Source organism: Prunus mume, linkage group LG6, assembly GCF_029339155.1.
Source record: "Prunus mume cultivar Tortuosa linkage group LG6, ASM2933915v1, whole genome shotgun sequence".
Classification (NCBI taxonomy): Eukaryota; Viridiplantae; Streptophyta; class Magnoliopsida; order Rosales; family Rosaceae; genus Prunus; species Prunus mume.
In genome coordinates, this window is record NC_142703.1 from 14,317,613 (window position 1) to 14,337,346 (window position 19,734).

General features: G+C 42.6%; 1 protein-coding gene, 1 long non-coding RNA gene and 1 pseudogene across 2 annotated transcripts; 2 read left to right on the plus strand and 1 right to left on the minus strand.

The window, feature by feature from the left end:
- Positions 1–87: 87 nt before the first annotated feature.
- LOC148916203 (uncharacterized) lies at positions 88–4,524 on the plus strand. The gene is made up of 2 exons (XR_016128239.1): positions 88–200; positions 4,128–4,524. It is a non-coding gene; the product is annotated as an uncharacterized LOC148916203 (long non-coding RNA).
- LOC148916204 (putative FBD-associated F-box protein At5g22720) lies at positions 199–4,019 on the plus strand. The gene has a single exon (XM_089054155.1). It carries the CDS (start codon positions 2,673–2,675, stop codon positions 4,017–4,019), a length of 1,347 nt encoding a protein of 448 aa, XP_088910281.1. The 5' UTR covers positions 199–2,672.
- Positions 4,525–4,797: 273 nt separating the features above from the next.
- LOC107881446 (mitochondrial outer membrane protein porin 2-like) lies at positions 4,798–19,335 on the minus strand (annotated as a pseudogene).
- Between the last annotated feature and the right edge of the window lie 399 nt (positions 19,336–19,734).

The following is a 19,734-nucleotide window of genomic DNA, read 5'->3' on the forward strand; positions in this document are numbered from 1 at the left end:
AGAATAACTCTAGTTGCTTTTGTAAACCATAGTTGCTTTCCTTGTATTATTTAAGCCGGCCTTGGCCTCAGTTGCAAGCAGATTACAATTTACATTTCAGTTTTTTAAAGATTCTCTCTGAACACTTTGGAGAAATCATCTTTGTAAACACTGAGTGTTTTGTATCTGGAGTTTGAAGTTGCTATCTTGGAGTTGCTTCTGTGAGTATAAATAAAATTGATATTTTCAAATTATCTCTATTTTGAGTAATTTCATATAAGCATTATTTCGATTGCATACATTCCTAATTGCATATATATCCTTACGCCTTTCTTTTCTTGTTTCTGCTCTCTTTGTGGTATCAGAGCCGTAAGAGTTACGGTCTTTGTCTAAGTCTGCTACTTATCCCCGCCCAAGTGGCTGGTTTAAGCTTATGAGTAGAAGTTTTCAGTTTCTTCTTCTTCTTCCCTTTTACTCTCTGAGTTATTTGTTAATCTCTTTCTAAGGTCTGACCCGTGAAGTCCTTTTTCCAAACAGTAAGTCCCCAGTGTAGAGGGCCTGTTAGGTGGGCAGGAGACAGAAAATTGAATGAGGTTAATAAGTTTCTTGTTGAGTAAACGGCCAGTTTAGGAAGCCCCTGTTTATCTTCTTCTTCAGACATATCCCAATCTATATGACCTTGCTCATTACTCAAGGTTGTGCGTATCTTATGGGCAAATAGATTCGGCAGGCCATTAACAAATTTTTCTTTCCAAAAGGTTGATTGCTATCATCTCTAAGCATGACTCTAGAAATGAAGACATCTTTATACCACCTGAAATCAGACAACTTAGGGCATCTAAGATTACTCAATTGATCATGTATATATATATAAGATAGAAGGCTAATTATGATAGATGTCATGGATTCATTCAAATATCACAGAACTACAGTAGAATGAAGGCTAAAATCTTGAAGAATATAGGGTTAGAGAGCAAGAGAGAAACAGAGAAGTGAAGGACTCTGTAGTTTCATTCAATATGACAATGATATCATCTCTTCCAACAGAAGCTAGAATGCCTTTACATACATTGCCATATGGCAACAAAGAAAAATTAACTTAACTAAACTCGACACCTGTCCTAGCTAATTAGTCCACATCGGCATCAGTGTGGTGTAATACTAGCAACTAAATTAAACAAATGCTGAGAAAGCCCAACTAAAATTTCTCAAAGAAAATGTATCATCTCTGCCCACAACTGATAATATACAATCTGCTCTATCGAATTTCATCAGTATATCTTTAAAAAAATTGAATTTTTATATTAAAATGGAAAACCCACAATTAGCCTAACTAATTTTCATCAATAGATTGAAACGAGACAGAGAAGAGATAGCAACTCACAAACTAAAAAAATGGGAAAATTCTCACAGAAAAAGGTGATGCGCTTCAAGTCCAAAGCAAGAGCAGCATTAAGTCCTTCAATCAAGGCTTTCAACAGAGCACCATTCTTGCTCATCCCATTCCCAATCAGGGGTTTCCAAACCTCGAACACCAAATTATCCCTGGAGTCGCATCTCTCATTTCCAACCATTTCCTCGCTCACCAAACCCTTGAAAGTAGAGCCTGAACACTCTTTCACTCTCGACCCTCTTCGTCGACGACGATGAGGAGGAGCCTTCACCGAAGGGTGTGGCGAAGAGTTCGCCAGACTCTTGCCACTCGTCCTATGGAATCTTCATGATCTCCCTCGCGACCTGATCATCGTGAATCCGACGGTTGAGATCCTCTCTGGCTTTTCGCATTTCGATTTCGCGGTCTTTCAATTCCTGCTCCATTCTCATGAGTTATTCGGACTTGAGGGCGACGTGGGTTGGGGTGTTGAGGATGGTCCGAACGGTATCATTTGTCGGGGGGTTGGGTAGAGGAGGAAGATGGTTGAGAATTCCATCGCAGATCGGTCTCTTGATCTTGGCAACGTGGTCGTCGTTGCTGCTGCGGGGAGAGAGAGAGATCTGATCTGATTAAAAAAGAAAAGGTAAACCAACGAATATGAGTCAGGTTTTTTTCAATAAAAAGGGTATAATTGTCTTTTTATTGATTAATATAGGGTGAGCCAAATCTTGGCCTCCTCTTTGTCCAAATTCAAAACAAAATTCAATTCCTATGTATTAAAACCAAAACAAAAATACTTTTTGTCTCAAATACTAATCAATAACAATACCTAATTTTTCTATAATAATAATAATAATAATAATAAGATACCGTGTTTTGTACTTTTGTATGAAAACACCAGTCAAAACAACTCACATGGTGTAAAAGAAGCTAATTAGCTTGTGGTTGAGGAAAGAAAGGCCATTTGGAAAGTTTGGGATTTTTGGGTGACAAGGATTTGGAGATTGCACGTGAGTTGAGATGATGATTTGTTTGGGTAATAAGAGAGCGTTAGTCGGGACTCGGTTTGGGAAAGAAAAAAACATAAAACCTACCCTAGCTGACGTGGATAGCTCTAATCCATTGGATTCATCTGTACTAGGGTTTATGTTGCGATGTAATTAGTAATTAGTTGATTTCTTACCTTAGAATGATTTCCTAGTGATTCTAGAATTGTTATAATTAATTAATTCCCTGATTGATGAGAGGCTATATATGATCACCCATGTATATAAAGCCATAAGAAACTTAGGTTAACAATCCCTACAAGATATCGATTATGGCTACCAGAAAAATCCCGAATCACCCAAACACAAAGCAGAATAATCTGAAGGGAAAGCAAAACTCCATGGCCACCGCCACAATACCTCACTTACCTGTCCTTGTAATCCACCACGTCCTCCACTTCCTTCCCACAAAACATGCCATCCGCATGAGCTCTCTTTGCAAGCAATGGGCAGGGCTATGGTCTTCAGTCCCAGTACTAGATTTGGAAGAGGAGGACGAGCCACATGAAAAGTTCATCAATTTTGTGGACAGGTGTTTGGAAATTCTTGAGAAATACGAGCAATTAGACAAATTCCGGCTTCGCATGACGTTGATTTCACACGAAGACGAAGAGAAAGTTCTAGAGTGCTTGCGTTTTGCAGTTGAAAGAAGAGTCAAAGAGTTAGATATCGGCCTCAGCTATATACAACAGTTCCTTGTCGTTGGGTTTCTCTCGCCCCTTCTTAATGCAAAGTCTATAACTAGTTTGAATTTGGAGAATGTGATCATCGACGCGGACTGGGATGAACCTATAATAAGCCTGCCCTCATTGAAAACTCTGTCCCTAAAAACAGTGAGATTCAAACCCGCGTCTTTTATCTCCTCATTGATTTCATGCTGCCCTTGCATTCAGCATTTGTCCGTAACTTCATCTTCTTCCTCCGACTATGATATAACTTCCACCGACTATTGTACAATATTCATGCAGACCCTTCTTGATGCAAAGTCTTTAACTTCCTTGAATCTAGAGTTCGTCGTAATAGCGAATGACCTTGAGAAGGGTCCTCCTATAGGCCGCCTTCCCTGTTTGAAAACCATGTCCCTCACAAATGTGAACATGTATTATGACGGGACTCTCGCCCAATTAATTTCAAGTAGCCCTTCCCTTGAGCATTTGTCAGTATCTATAAGTTCCCCTCGTTATTATAATTATAGTCTACCTTCCTCCAGTCTCAAATCCTTTGAAGTTAGAATTTTCGATTCAAAAGGAGTTTTCAATTCAGACGTGGTTCGAGTCATTGGAGCTAAGAGTCTTGAATCTTGTACCTTGGTTTTAGAATCTCCAAAGCAGATTAAGCGTATACTGTTCGATCGTTGCGAAAACTTGAAACATTTGAGCATTCGTGCTCCGCAACTGCCAAACTTTACACTACAACTGCATGGTTGCAAACATCTTGTGAATGCCTCACTTGATATTCCAAAGTTGTATTTTACTAGAATCAGCTCCAATGTTGAATGGAGACATTTTTATTCACTGGCAAATTATCTTGGAAAATTTCAAAGTTTCGAGAATATATCACTATATGTTGATGATGCTGAGGTGAGTCTACAATATCCATTGCATGCTTATATCCTTTGATAGATTTTGATTTTGTAATTTTTTGTATTCTATTCCAACTTGTGCTGCAATTAATTCTTCCACACTGATCATGATTTCCCTTTTGAATCTTGTTTGTGCATGCTGTAGGCTCTTATCTTCCCAAAAAATATGAGAAAGTTCTACGATCCACCATTACGTACTGTCAACACTCTTACAGTATTCATCAGTTCTCCAAGAGGTGCACAAGATTCTAAGTTGAGGCACTCTTTGTTTTGGTTGGGACCTGAGTCTCTATCAATAATATACTCTGACCTTTAGTCTCATTGTTTTTCTATGATGCATGGGCTTTTTCGGGCATCCGAGAATGTTTAGTAGCCTGAAATCCAATTTTAAAGTTTTTACTGTTTTTGGAAATTATGTTATTTTCCTATTTTAATTCCTTTGTTATTACTAAGGTTTCTAAAAGTATTTAAGTATACTTTACTTGTGGTTAGGGTTATGCTTTGTTATTCCAATTTTATCAATAAATCTTGAGGTTTCCTCATATCTTCCTGGTGAATTCCAAAGTTACATTTTTTTAAGAAAAACTGGGTGCTCTAAAGTACTTGTATGATGGCGCCAAGGCTCACATGAGAGGTACAATAAGTTCCAAGCCACTGCGATGCAAAAGTAGTTTAGATTTGATTGTAAGTGAGTTCCTCTTTATATGAGAGTTTACAATTGTCGTTAAAATAATATGCACATTGCTTTAAACACTAGTAGTAGAGCTGTTGAATCAGCAACTTTCTTAACTTGACAAAATCATACAGATCTATTGGTCATATTGCCCAACCGACAAATTATCAGTTGGGGACAAAGAAATTGCTCCAGTGGCATATGAAAATTGAGAAATCATTTAAAGAACAAGAGAAAGTGCCAACCCAATTTTAGGAATCTTGTCAAGTGCCTTGGTGTTGAATTCACCAGAGAGAGCCAGGCATGACTTGGGTCTAACATTGTATTGTAGAACAGTCTTAAACTCTCCGTGATCGTCAAGTCTAGCTTTCACTACTGTTTGATGATCAACAGCATATGATCCTCCAACTGTCAAGGTGTTTCTCTTTGTTGACGGCTTTTGAGTGAACTCTACCACTGCTGCATGCTTCTTTTGTTTATTGAGATAAAGAACACATGATGCTGTTAGCAAGTCACCTTTGTTTGCCCTAAAAAATTTCACAACGATAGGATATTAGTGTCATACTTTTCCTTTAGCACGGTGACATAATGACTGTAATTCAAATCTGCACTTTGGCCTCCGCAAAACTTGTTATATTTGTTAAAAAATTTAGTTAACTGAGCTTAACTATCATTATAGTTGTAGAGGTTCTCCCATGAAATGCTGCAGTTGTAACTTAATAAGTATCGGAACTGTAATTTGAACTTATTATTGAATTTCTTTTTATTAATGTCATGTTACTTCAAAATGAAAAGACCTACAGAATTATTGAAGCATCAGAATTGAGACTCTTCATATAAATGCCTGCACTGCACTTGGAGAAATGAAGCAGTTTTGTACTCTGTCTCCATACCAAGGGCAATGCTTGAACTCCCTACACACTACTACAAAAATCGAAATAGACGACGGGAAACCACCGTCGTGTAAAAGGTTTTCACCCGGTCGTGAAATCGACTGCCGTTTATTTGGGTTTCAAACTACGACGGCTTTTCACCGTCGTTGTTTATCAGTAAAGATGACGGTTTTTAAAGAAAATCGTCGTTGTTTAGAGGTAAAGATCGTTAATTATAGGAGGAAAGACGACTGTTTTTAATAAAACCGTCGTGTATTGTATGTAAAGATAACGATTTTTTATGAAAACCGTCGTGGATTGTTTATAAAGACGTCATCTTTACATACAATAGACGACCTTTTTATAAAAAGCGTCATCTTTACATACAATACACGACGGTTTTTATAAAAGCGTCATCTTTACATACAATAGACGACGGTTTTTTATAAAAGCGTCATCTTTACGCATACAATAGACGTTTTTTATAAAAACGCGTCATCTTTACGCATACAATAGACGACGGTTTTTTATAAAAGCATCATCTTTACATACAATAGACGACGGTTTTTTTAATAAAAAGCGTCATCTTTACATACAATAGACGACGGTTTTATAAAAAGCGTCATCTTTACATACAATAGACGACGGTTTTATAAAAAGCGTCATCTTTACATACAATAGACGACGGTTTTTATAAAAGCGTCCTCTTTATACAATAGACGACGGTTTTTATAAAAACGTCATCTTTACGTACAATAATGCTTTTTGATTTCCTATGATGCTATACAACAATTTTAACTAGAAAACCAACCATAATGCTTTATCAAAAATAGTTTCTTTCATAAAACTTGAAGATTCAATAGTTATTACATAGTTAACCAATCTTTATTCTACAACAAACATAATTCCTAACAAGACCTACGTACTCCTAATCCAAGCATTCCTCATCCAAACATACAAATGATGCACAACTGAAGTCTCCTCCATCATCCCTGTAAATAAATCAAAATGACAAAGAGAGAAAAAGAAGAAGCTAAGATTATAAACATAAAAAATTAGGTGGAAGAGAAATTTTACCATTGGTCCATATTTCCATAGAAAACTTGTAAAATGAGCATAAAAAAGACCATCGAGAACCTGCAAATTTTCAACAACAAAAAAACATACGACTCACATAGAAAACCTGCAAAATAAAAAGTTATAAATCTGCAAGCTTCCTCCTCATCTCCTGATAACCAAATCAGAAAATCTAAAAAGAAACCAGAAATAAATAAAAATATGTAAACAAATCAGACAAATCAAGAGAGACAAAATCTGAAATTAGGGATACAAAGAACATACCAAAAACGCAAAGAGACTAATCCAGAATTCACTAGCAAGATATAGAAGGGTATTAAGAGATTAGGTGACTTTCAAATCAAACCTTTCAACCAGCTTTGATTCTCAAATACAGAACATCCCTCTACATCTTATGGATTTGCTAAGACCTTAATCTCTCAACTCCTTCATTGATATCGATCTTTTGATGATTTTGTAGAGAGTTTCATGAGGGTGTTTTAGAGAGTGCAGAAGGAGGGAGAGATAAGGTTTTCAGAGACGGGGGAAAATTTGAAAATTTGACAAGCGCAAATTCACTTAAGTAGACATTTTTTAGCGTGTTTTAAAAGACGACGCTTGTTAATGAGAGATAAGATTTTCAAAGACGGGTGAAAATTTGAAAATTTATCGAGCGCGAATTCACTTAAGCGGCCATTTTTTAGCGTGTTTTAAAAGACGACGCTTTTTTAAAAAAATTGGTCATTTTACATATAATATATGACGGTTTTTTTATAAAAAGCGTCATCTTTACATATAATAAGCGACGGTTTTTATAAAAGCGTCATCTTTATGTACAATAGGCGACGGTTTTCTTATAAAAAGCGTCATCTTTACGCATACAATAGACGACGGTTTTTATAAAAGCATCATCTTTACGTACAATAGACGACGGTTTTTATAAAAAGCGTCATCTTTCCATACAATAAAGGTTTTTTTCCACTACACTCCTTGACCCTATATGAATACAATGACTGAATTTGATCTTCAATTTAAAATATTTACACTAGTGGATACCACAAAATCTTATGTTATATTTAACGAAAGTATAAATAAACTCTTAATTGTTAGTGAATATTTTTTTTTATGGCATACACATTTTAAGAAACTAGTTTCAACGATCCAACCGTCAAACTTGTTTGTTTATACTTCGAGATCATCTACACCAAAAATCGAAAAAAATAAACATTCAGAGATAAAGTAACGGGACAAAAAATTTCGACGGTTATAAATGAAAAATCATGATTCAACGGTTATTTTAACTCCGATTTTGATGATTTTTTACCGCTACACTCCTTGACCCAATATGAATACAATGATTGAATTTGATCTTCAATTTCAAATATTTACACTAGTGGATACCACAAAATCTTATGTCATATTTAATGAAAGTATAAATAAACTCTTCATTGTTAGTGAATATATTGTTTTGATGGCATACGCATTCTAAGAAACTAGTTTCAATGATCCAACCGTCAAACGTGTTTGTTTATACTTCGAGATCATATACACCAAAAATCGGAAAAAATAAACAATCAGAGATAAAGTAACGGGACAAAAAATTTCGACGGTTATAAATGAAAAATCATGATTTAACGGTTATTTTAACTCCGATTTTGATGATTTTTTACCGCTACACTCCTTGACCCTATATGAATACAATGACTGAATTTGATCTTCAATTTAAAATATTTACACTAGTGGATACCACAAAATCTTATGTTATATTTAACGAAAGTATAAATAAACTCTTAATTGTTAGTGAATATATTGTTTTGATGGCATACGCATTCTAAGAAACTAGTTTCAACGATCCAACCGTCAAACTTGTTTGTTTATACTTCGAGATCATCTACACCAAAAATCGAAAAAAATAAACATTCAGAGATAAAGTAACGGGACAAAAAATTTCGACGGTTATAAATGAAAAATCATGATTTAACGGTTATTATAACAAACCATCATCTTTACATATAATAGACGACCATTTTTTATAAAAAGCGTCATCTTTATATATAATAGACGACCCTTTTTTAAAAAAATCATCATCTTTACATATAATAGACAACGGTTTTTATAAAAAGCGTCATCTTTACATATAATAGACGACGGTTTTTTTATAAAAAGCGTCATCTTTACATATAATAGACGACGGTTTTTACGGTTTTTATAAAAAGCGTCATCTTCACATATAATAGACGACGGTTTTTTCAGTTTTTATAAAAAGCGTCATCTTTACATATAATAGACGACGGTTTTTCGGTTTTTATAAAAAGCGTAATCTTTACATATAATAGACGACGGTTTTATAAAATCGTCATCTTTACATATAATAGACGATGGTTTTTAAAAAATCGTCATCTTTACACATAATAGACGACGGTTTTTAAAAAATCGTCATCTTTACACATAGTAGACGACGGTTTTTAATAAAAATCGTCGTCTTTACATATAATAGACGACGGTTTTATAAAATCGTCATCTTTACATATAATAGACGACGGTTTTTATTTATAAAAAGCATCATCTTTACATATAGTATGACGTATGATAACAAAATCAAAGAAATAAATTGATAAAAAAAATTCATATTAAGACGACGGTTTAAATATAAGGTATGACGTATAAAGGGAATAAATACGACGTTAAATTTTATAATACGTCGTTAAATGAAAAACAAACGTGGTGAGATTTAAAGATACCGTCGTAGAATTATATGAGAAAGACGTCGATATATTTTTATTTTTCGTCGTTGTACATTAATTTAATACGGCGATATTTTGTATTTTACCGTCGTGGATTTATTTGTAATTATATGGCGCCTTATACGAAAACTTGGTTGTGTTATTTTCTGCGTAAAAACGGCGGCTTTTTTTGAAATCGTCGTCTTTACTTTCTACTTCGGTCGATTCATAACTTCTGCCGTTCTTTATTTGCTTTGATTTTACACTGCGGAAATCCTGTTTCAAATAGACGTCGGTTTTTTAATTAGGTACGTCGTTGTTTATGAACAATCATTTGAATCTCCATTTTTTAGGTGTCTAAGGTGTTATTATACGGCGGTTTTATAGAACCGTCGTCTTTTAAAAAACAACGACGGTTTTCACTTAGACCGTCGTTTTTTTCTGGTCGTCTTTGTCACTTTTTGTAGTAGTGACAGCTGCTGAAAATGTTATTGCAGGGGACTTGTTCAAAGCCACAGATGTGGACAGAGCAGCATATTCTTGGCGTATTCGAACCCGGAGCTAAAATCAAGATGGGTGAGTTGTTTTTTAGTTCAAAATAGTAATTATTGTTGTGCGGGATAAGATAGGGTGACTAGTCTGTGTCTCTTCAAAAAACAATCTGTTCAAAGGTTAAGTGGCAATTTGAAAACGTGTCCGAGGAAATGAGCGATTTCTGTCACAGAAATTTTCTTTTTCCTGTCACATATTTCCTAACTAGAGCACCAATTCTTGTAGTATTTCAAACCAAAAATGTCTCAAATAAAGGTTGGCAGAAGCTAGAAAGCTATTGTCCTCACAGTAGAAATTCTGAATTAGCAAAGTGACAATTTTCAATTTGTTTGAACTTTCTCACTAGTGATCAGTGAGCCAGATACAAAAGGTAATCATCGAGCGATGATAAATTTTTAAGAGCTGTTTTCAGGTTAGAAGTAATCACAACAAGATTGAATATATATTCTTTTTTCTTTCCAATATGCAATAGTGAGACCAAGTACCTTGCTTGATTGGTAATCAGGCAAGCTGAATGAAGCGCTAGTATTCGTGCTTGTGAAACTTCTCATTTAAAGTGAGGGTTCCAGTAATCTGTCATCACAAGGGTAAATACAAAATGCTAATTACAAATGAAGATAACACAAATTGAAACTTCTGAGGTAACAGTAAGTTGTATATAGCCACACCCACTATTGAATCCGTATCGATTCGACAGTCAAAATTTGCATTCTTGTATGTATATGTGCTCCTGCCACAGCTGCAGTTGAGCAACCTCCCTTCTTTGCCGCGGTTGAAGTAATTTTCTGAAAACAATCGAGCGTACTCGGTTTAATCGCTTGAAGGGAGTGACATGATAAGAACATACCACTCCACCATCACTGTGGGTTGTGAAGCTAAATTCTGGCTCCTGGAATATCCACTGGTAAGCAAGCCTACCAAAAGAGGTAAGTTTACGATTGTTTATACCAAAATGAACAGCCAATGAATATCGAACACGTGGGCTAAACCAGGGCCATGGGGTGCCTTCGGCACCCACCTTCGGCATACAAGACCTACCGATCGAAACATTATCGCAACCTCGCCCCTTGGACGCGTGGCGGTCCCACAACGATATCCGAGTCCCACATCGAAACTCTAAACAAATTGCACACCTCCCAAGGCCTATAAAAAAAGACAACCATCCCAGCTTGGAGGTAATGAATCAGAACTTACGGCATACTCCCTATTGATCTGTAGTTCAACTTTACTAAATCCGAACTTACTTAAGCATCGGAGAGCCTTCGGCCGGTACCACACCTGTGTCCTAGGACTTACCGTGTGTTTGCTATCTTACAGATTGCACGCACTACCGAGGACATCAGATACCGAAGAGACTTAATCACCAAGTTGCGCGGGAAAGTGCCGAACCATTTTTCTGCGTCAACAGCTTTGGCGCCGTCTGTAGGAAGCGATAAAAATCAACCTACAATTCCTAAACAAAACAAATAGGAACCACTTCAGGACCACAGTTCCTATCAGAGGATGGTTTACCGTACGGTATGCCAAGTGGAGCAAGCCCGCGCATCGGTAGCATCACCGCCCTACGCCTTCGGCGTCGCCCCCAGAAAACAATGACCTACGACCAATTCCTCATTGTCGATTACCCAATGGCATACAACGTCATCGTAGGGCGAACGGCACTCACCAAGGTCAAAGCCCACTTATCTCCCCACATGTTGTTGATGAAGTTCCCAACACGCAACGGTACCGGCGTCATCCGGTGATCACCAACGACGGACGTGCTATGCCACGGCCCTTAAGTCGGTAGCTAGCAAACCGCCAATGGAAGCCATGACCGTGCAGGGACTACCGAACGGTAGCGAACTTATTGACGACCCCAAGGAGGAAAACCCAACGCCGATGGCGCAGCCCGCCGAGGAGCTCGAGACCGTAATCTGAACGAGCGAGTTCCCGATCGGTGGGTGAAGATCGGCACCAATCTAGATCCCGACCTCCGAAGGCGGTTCGCATCGACTTCTTACGGCAGCGGCGGAAGTCTTCGCTGGTCTTATGACGATATGCCCGGCATATCACGATGTCATCGGCCACAAGCTCGGCATCTCCACCGCCCACAAACCGGTCAACCAAAAGCGCCGATCGTGCGATGCCGAATGGTACGAGGCAATGCGTGCGAAGTTGACAAGCTCAAAGCCATCGGCTTTATCGAAGCTACGTACCTGTTTGGCTTGCCAACTCGGTCATGGTTCGGAAGGCCGAGGAGGATGGCGGATGTGTCGACTATACCGACTGAATAAGGCTTGTCAGAAGCGACGCAGTTTCCCGCATCGAGGATCGACCAGCTCGTCGATGCCACCGGGCATGTGCTCGGCTTCATGGACGCGTATTCGGATACAACTAGATCTTCATGGACCCTGCCGATAGAGAACATACGGCATTCATCACGATCGCGGTTTGTACTATTACAATGTCATGCCCTTTAGCCTGAAGAACGCGGGGGCAACTTATCAATGGCTCGTCAACCGGATTTTTGCCAAATACATCGGCAGCATCATGGAGGTGTATGTCGATGATATGTTAGTAAAAAACCGAACGGCGGGAGCACTGGAAAACTGGCCCTCATGTTCGGTATTCTAAAGGACTACCGAATGAGGTGAACCCAAAGTGCGCCTTGGTGTATCTTCCGGTAAATTTCTCGGATTCATGATCAGCCAAAGGGGAATCGAGGCTAATCCCGAGAAAATCAAAGCCATAATCGACATGGAGACGCCGAAGACGCAGAAGGACATTGAGCCTCACCGGACGTGTCGCGCTCGACACGCTTCATCTCCAAGGCTACCGACAAATGCGTACCGTTCTTCAAAGCTTTGAAAGGGGGTAAACATCATATCGCATGGACTTCCGAATGCGACCAGGCATTTCAAAACTTGAAGAACTACATGAGCCAGGCACCACTATTATCAAAACCGATCCCAAGAGAGGTACTACTCCTATACCTTTCGGTATCCAACACTGCCGTTAGCTCGGTGTTATACGGAAGCCGAGAAGGGGAACTACCAATTTTTATGTCGCAAAGCGCTCAGAGCGCGAGCTTGTACCACCCTTGGAGCGGCTAGCCCCGTCGTCTCGGCGAAGACTTCGCCCTTACTTCCGACGAAATCACGATTCGACGAACCACCTCTTCGGCGGTACTCGGCCGGAAACATTGGGACGATTGGTCAAATGGGCAATCGGGTGGGGAGTTTGACATACGCCTCAAGCCGAGGCTGCGGAAAAGGTCGAGCCGTTGCCGACTTCATCTCCGAGCTCACACCTCTGCGCTTATCGAAACCATCATCACCGAGCGCCATCCCTACCGCACCGAGAAAATGGATACCGACGCGTTTCGACACATTCCTCTCTCGATCCGCATGTGGGCGGCTCGGCAAACCAGCAAAGGCCGTGGTGCCGGGTGTTAACCACCGGACGGTAGCAAAATCGAGTATGCCCTCCGATTCAACTTCCGGACCTCCAATAACGAGGCAGAATATGAGGCCCTCTGGCGGCCTTGGCTAGCCAAGAGCATGAGCGCGAGGCGGATCAGCATTCACGGTGACTCGGCTCATAGTAAATCGATAACGGCAGACTTCGCGTGAAGGATGCCTCCATGTCGACCTACCTATCGGCAGCTCACCAACTACTACAAAAATTCCAGCCTACGAGATACGGCGGATCCCGTGTCGAAAACAGCCACGCCGACGCGCTCTCACGATTGGATTCGGCAATAAATGACAAGATTGGAAGGAAGGTACGGTGGAGATATTATCCCAACCGAGTACAACCGCCCCGAGGTGTGTACCGTTCGGCACGAAGACACATGGATGTCTCCAATCTATGCCTTCGACAACCGGAGCCCTTCCTACCGATAAGTCCCAAGCTCGAAACTCCGTTACCGATCGGCAAGATACATCATCAGCGATGTTCGCAAGCGAGGCTACACGACGCCGTATCTAAAATGCCCGACCAAGGAGCGGGGACTACATCCTTCGGGATGTCCACGGTGGAATCTGCGGTGACCACTCGGATCCCGATCGCTCGCACACAAGGTCTTCCGACAGGTACTTACGGCCGACTCGCACTGTGATGCGAACACATTAGTCGAGGTGTGACAAATGCCAACGGTTCGGTAGTGTCCCTCATATTCTGCCGAGCCGCTGTCACCGATCGTGAGCCCGTGGCCGTTCGCCCAATGGGGATTAAATCTAATTGGTCCAATGCCGAGGGCAAGGGTCGGTCAAATCTGTTGTTGTCGTAGACTACTTCACCAAATGGGTAGAAGCCAAAGCCCTAGCGACAATAACGGTAGCCGAGTCGAAGATTTCGTCTAGACAAACATTTGTTGCCGATTCGGCATCCCCTACGCCATCGTCACGGATAACGGCAGCGGTTTGATTCGGAAGTCTTTAGGAATTCTGCACCGACTCAAGATCAACTGTTCTTTGCTTCGCCAAAGACACCCCAATCGAACGGACAGGTCGGTTATGAATAAAATTGTCAAGAAGCGTTGAAACGGCACGGACAAAGCCAAAGGAGCTGGCGGAAAAGCTTCCGAGGCGCTATGGGCCATCCGGACATCCTACCGAACGGCAATCGGGAAACACCATTCTCCATGGCTTTCGGTTCGAGGCGATAGTCCCGGTAGAAATCGAGAGCCTTCCTACCGAACGGAAACCTTCGCACCGAAAGCTAATGAGGAGGCGCTTGCTTTGAGCCTCGACCGCTCGAAGAACGCCGAGCACAAGCCAACCTTGGGCGGCTTACAAGCAACGTCTCTCTGCACTATGACTCAGGTCGATCCCGCTCTTTCCGAATCGGAGATTGGGTCATGCGGAAAGTCTCTTTGGCAACCAAGAATCCCACGGAAGGAACCCTCGGACCTTCCGGGAGGGACCCTACGAAATCATCCAGTATCCAAATGATCGGGACTTATAGACTCAGAGACTCCAACGGAAAGACCCTCGGTCATCCTTGGAATGTAAAGCATTTGAAGTACTATTTCAAATGAAGTCACCCAGCCTACGGCAGGGTTACGGAGGAGTCCCAAAGCCTTCGCCTCTCTACGAACACACCGGCATTGTAGCGCTTCCTAGCCAACGGCGGGTTCTAAATTGTAAAACGACTCCAAATTGTACCTTTGCCTTCGGCAGTTTATCAATGAAAGGGCCTTCGGCTCATATATTCGGAACCTTTGTTGTACCTTTCAAACTCTCTTCATTTTTTTTCAAAAAAAAAAAGATACGGTAGGGACCATCGATCGCAGTGAACTACACATTTTGGAATCGCCATTATCCTACCAATTAAGGGACAACTTGGGCAACCTTTATTAACCTTTATAAGATTTCGGTAATTACAGGCCGTTTCTTAGCCATCGGCAAGCACGCCTATTGGTTTCAATTCCCTACATTTATTGGCCAACGGCTAATGACTCTTTTTGAGAGCCTTCGGCATTAAACAGAAAAATTTCCTAAGTACATTACCGATTCAGAAGTAAGTTGCAATTAAATTAAAATCAAAACGCAACTTCGATAAAAATATGCCCACGGCATCAATTATCCAAACAAAAGATGCCAACGGCATCAGAGTTGCAACGAAATTACAAAAATGCCATCGACATCAAATTACATAAAATAAAAGCAGGTGACAAGGATGAAGGGCCTTTAGGTAGCCTCCTCGGCATCCACCCCTTCGGCACTGGCGTCGGGCTCCCGGAGCGTCTTTCCCTTCATACTCCTCAATCATTTCTTCATGAACGCATTCGGGAAAGGGAGGAGGATCGGCAATGAAGTTCAAGTTGAGCTTCGTCCCAGGATTGTACCGCTTGAATCGGTAGATGAGATCCACCATCTCCGAGCCCACCTCCTTGTCATGCAAGGTAGAGAAATCGGGAGAGCAATGATACTTCGAATGGCCTCTGGGACGGCACCTCAATCTCCGGCTTTGGCGGCTCAGGCTCCTCCGAGCCATCTCAGCGGCTTCCTTCGCCTCGAGCCTCTTTTGCGATAGTGCCGACCTCGGTCGACGGCGATCTGCGAACTTGGACTCGTAAACCACGACCTGCCGTTCGGCGACCGCAAATCCTTCGCCAGTTCGCATGATCTGGATAGCCTTGCCACCTCGGCAACCCCGCCCTACCGTCCTCATAAGCCTTCTTCGCCTTCGGCATCATTGATGGCTTGCTTCATGCAAAGCCACATGTCCATCGGCTCGCAGTAATGCAGGGCACGCGGCCAAAGTATAAAAAGCGAAGCGGCAAGTGAACACGGAATACTCGGGACTTACCGATGCTTGAAGGACGGAAAGCGCGACCGCCTCCTCTCGAAGGAGCTTCTTGGCAGCTCCTCGATCTCATTCGCTCCATTTGCGAACCAAGGATCATGTGGTTTCGAACCGACCGTCTTCGCGGAGGTGACGGATCGGCAGCTCCTCGTCGTTGTCGCAGCGAAGATGGCCCGAAGAGGCTCGGCCTTTGCCGTCCACATTTTGGGGCGGTTCGGCATCTAGGTCGACGGTAAAGGGCCGTTTGCCGCAGCTCGGAGGAAGTCCTTCGGTAGTGGCGCCTCGGCCGGAGAGGGCGACCGCGCCGCCCGGCTGGCCGAGTCGGCGTTGGTGAGCCGACGGAGACGGTTAGCAGTCCGGTCCTGGTCTACCGATGCCGAGCCCTGCGGTGGTTCTTCTTCTTCTTCCCTGAAGCCCATCATGAGACGGCGCTTGGAGGACTCGTTCATCCTCTTAGCCTCGGCAGCTCTCCTCTCTTCCGTCACTACGAAAATAGGGTTCGTAAGACCCGCAAAAAAAAAAAAACAATTTGTAAATTACAGTATACTTACTCTCGGTAGGATCGACCTGGGCTGAATCAGATTGGTGGTGAAGAGGAATCATGCGGATACACCCTCTTCTCGGCAGGACTTTTATCCTCACTCTCTCCACTTGCTAGATATCGGCTGCGTTGCGATCGGCTGCTTCAATTTACCTACAAGAATAACAGAGGAAAGATCACTTACGGTGTAAACGAGGAACCCAAAGAAGGTACCGAACGACCGTGGTCCTACCGCTATTTGGAATGTTGTGGGAATGCGGAATCGGACGGTGTCGGCGACTCCCGATCGCCGAGAGGAGCACCGCACGATTCCTCTATGACTTCGTGAAGTCGGTACCACCGGTGACAAAGTGGCCACGATCGGCAGCCCGAGACTTTGCACCCATCCGCCGTGGTCGGCACACTTGGACTTAGTAATCTTTGTAGAGATGAAAGAACTGTTCATATGAGGAGCTCCTTCGCCACCATGCCAAGACCGTTATCACTCCCATGAGGGCCACCCAGTTGGGGTTGAATTGCCCGGGGCATAGCCGATCTGGGCTAGGATCCTTTGTACCGCCAACGGCAACAGCGACGCCTTGCACAAGGGCGTCGGTAAAAAGACTACCTCGCCATCTTTCGCGTACTAAGAGATTCAGTAGGGCCCGTGATCCTCATCCGCACCGAGTTGGGGATGCGGTATTCCGCTCGAAATTTGGCAATCTCCCGATCGGTAATCTTGTTCGGCCCAAGATAGTCGACGCCGAATAAATTTTCCTTCGGCACCATGGGCACCCTAGGGTTGCTTGGGTACACTACCGATACCCTAGGCCCGGATGGTGGTTTAGCGCCGACTCTCCGGGGCCGGAGGTGGAGGTCTCGGACGGCTACCGCTCGCCTCCCAGGCATACCGAGGCCCACGTGGCGGTCGTCACTATAGACGATTGACAGCGGGACAGAGCGGTCATTAGCCCCTTTCCGACTCCGTGTGTTGGAATGGGTGGGCCCTTCGCCGAGTATCTCGACGTCGGTATCACTCCCACCCTCGGCATCAGGCCCTGCCGCTTCGCCGTTGGAGTCAAAGAGACCGTCCGATGACTCCTCATCAAACGCATTGGGCTCGCGCTCGGAGAATGACTCGCTATCAGACATCTACAAAAACATGGAAAAAGGAAACTAAAGCTCATGCCGGATGCTATCCTACCGATCCCTACATCGCTACCTATGGCGACTAGACTACCGAATGGAACCCTATGGTCAGTCTAGTTCGAACTAAGGAAGGACGTAACTCTTAAAGCATGCAGCAGATTAAAGAGGAAAGTGCCGAACGGTACCTTAATGTGTACTCTGGAAGATAAGCACGATCTGCTCTTGAACGCGTCGCTGCCGTTCGCAATATCGGAATCGCCTTTCCTACCGTTCAAACGCCGAAATCGTCGTTACCGTTAACATTTGTCGGAAATCGCTGACACGGAAGCCCTCGTCGGAAATCGCCTCAACAGAGCTCTCACTTCTCACTAGATGCAAAGTGAATTCGCCTCCGGTCATCCCTATTTATAGGGGTGGTTGGCAACGGTACTCTCGAAAAACCAAACGGCGCGCGCGCGCGCCATCATTACTTTCGCCACGTGTCGCTCATCCCGTGGGGAACAGACGGCACGCCGGCACGGAAATCAAAGCGCTCGCGTCCCTTCACCGTCGGCACCGACGCGACCTTCCGACCGCCAAGCGTCCCTCTGGGTGATAATGCCGGAAGGGACAAAGTTTAGCCCCTTCCCCAAGTTGGGCTACCGAACGGTAGGGCCATGGTTCCTTCCGAAGACAACTTCAAATCCCTTCCGAGGACTCTCGCAAGGGGACTTGGGCGACTCGTGTTTATACCAAAATGAACAGCTAATGAATATCGAACACGTGGGCTAAACCAGGGCCATGGGGTGCCTTCGGCACCCACCTTCGATACAAGACCTACCGATCGAAACATTAGGGCAACCTCGCCCCTTGGACGCGTGGCCCCATTAACTGGCGATGTCGAGTCCCACATCGAAACTCTAAACAAATTGCACACCTCCCAAGGCCTATAAAAGAGGACAACCATCCCAGCTTGGAGGTAATGAATCGAACTTACGGCATACTCCCTATTGATCTGTAGTTCAACTTTACTAAATCCGAACTTACTTAAGCATCGGAGAGCCTTCGGCCGGTACCACACCGGTGCCCTAGGACTTACCGTGTGTTTGCTATCTTACAGATTGGGACGACTACCGAGGACATCGATACCGAAGAGACTTAATCACCAAGTTGCGCCGGAAAGTGCCGAACCATTTTTCTGCGTCAACAACAACAAAACTCTAATAGGCTTCTTGCAATGCAAGAAAAGAAAAATAGGACCATCTGTGTATTCAAAGTAAAGAAAACAAGAGAAAAAGAAACAGATTTTTCGGTGGGATATACAGAGAAAATCCACAAATCTCAAAGAGGAAAGAGATCCTACCCATTATTTTTCAGTAAGAGTTTAACAGATTAATAGATCAACATACATGAAAGACTTAGAAAAGTAGAGAAGAATTAAAGCGAGAACCTTTAGCTTTCTGACCAAACTCAGAGAAACATGGAGGTCCCTTGCTTGTGGGTTTGCTCTTGTTTTTGTGGTTAGACTTGCTCATTGTTCTTGGCGGAGACTCCAATTGACCTTAGGAGACGACCAGAGGAGTTTCACTCACACAATTTTCCTAATCGACCTAACCAGACTTGTATAAATAAAAAGAAGTCTTGGTTGACTAGTTGGAGATTTCCAGTTGTCTTGTCATAGCTATGATTCTGTCCACTTGTACTTTTGGTTTTGTCTCAATTGAGCAGAGGCTTCCGCGAATATGGACTTTTCTCATTGTGCAGTGCAGACGTGGATGGCAGTTGGTTAGGGGCGTTGAACTTTGTCATCTGATTATCTACATATTCGTTTTAATTTTATCTAATGAATGCATTTTATTTTGCACATTTTAGATAACCAAACAACTTCAGGTGGGGATGATTTTCTCACAAGGATGATGTAAAATATAGATGTA

Excerpts from the sequence above, each read along its gene's own strand:
- LOC148916204 (XM_089054155.1), top strand. The coding sequence starts at position 2,673 with ATGGCTACCAGAAAAATCCCGAATCACCCAAACACAAAGCAGAATAAT.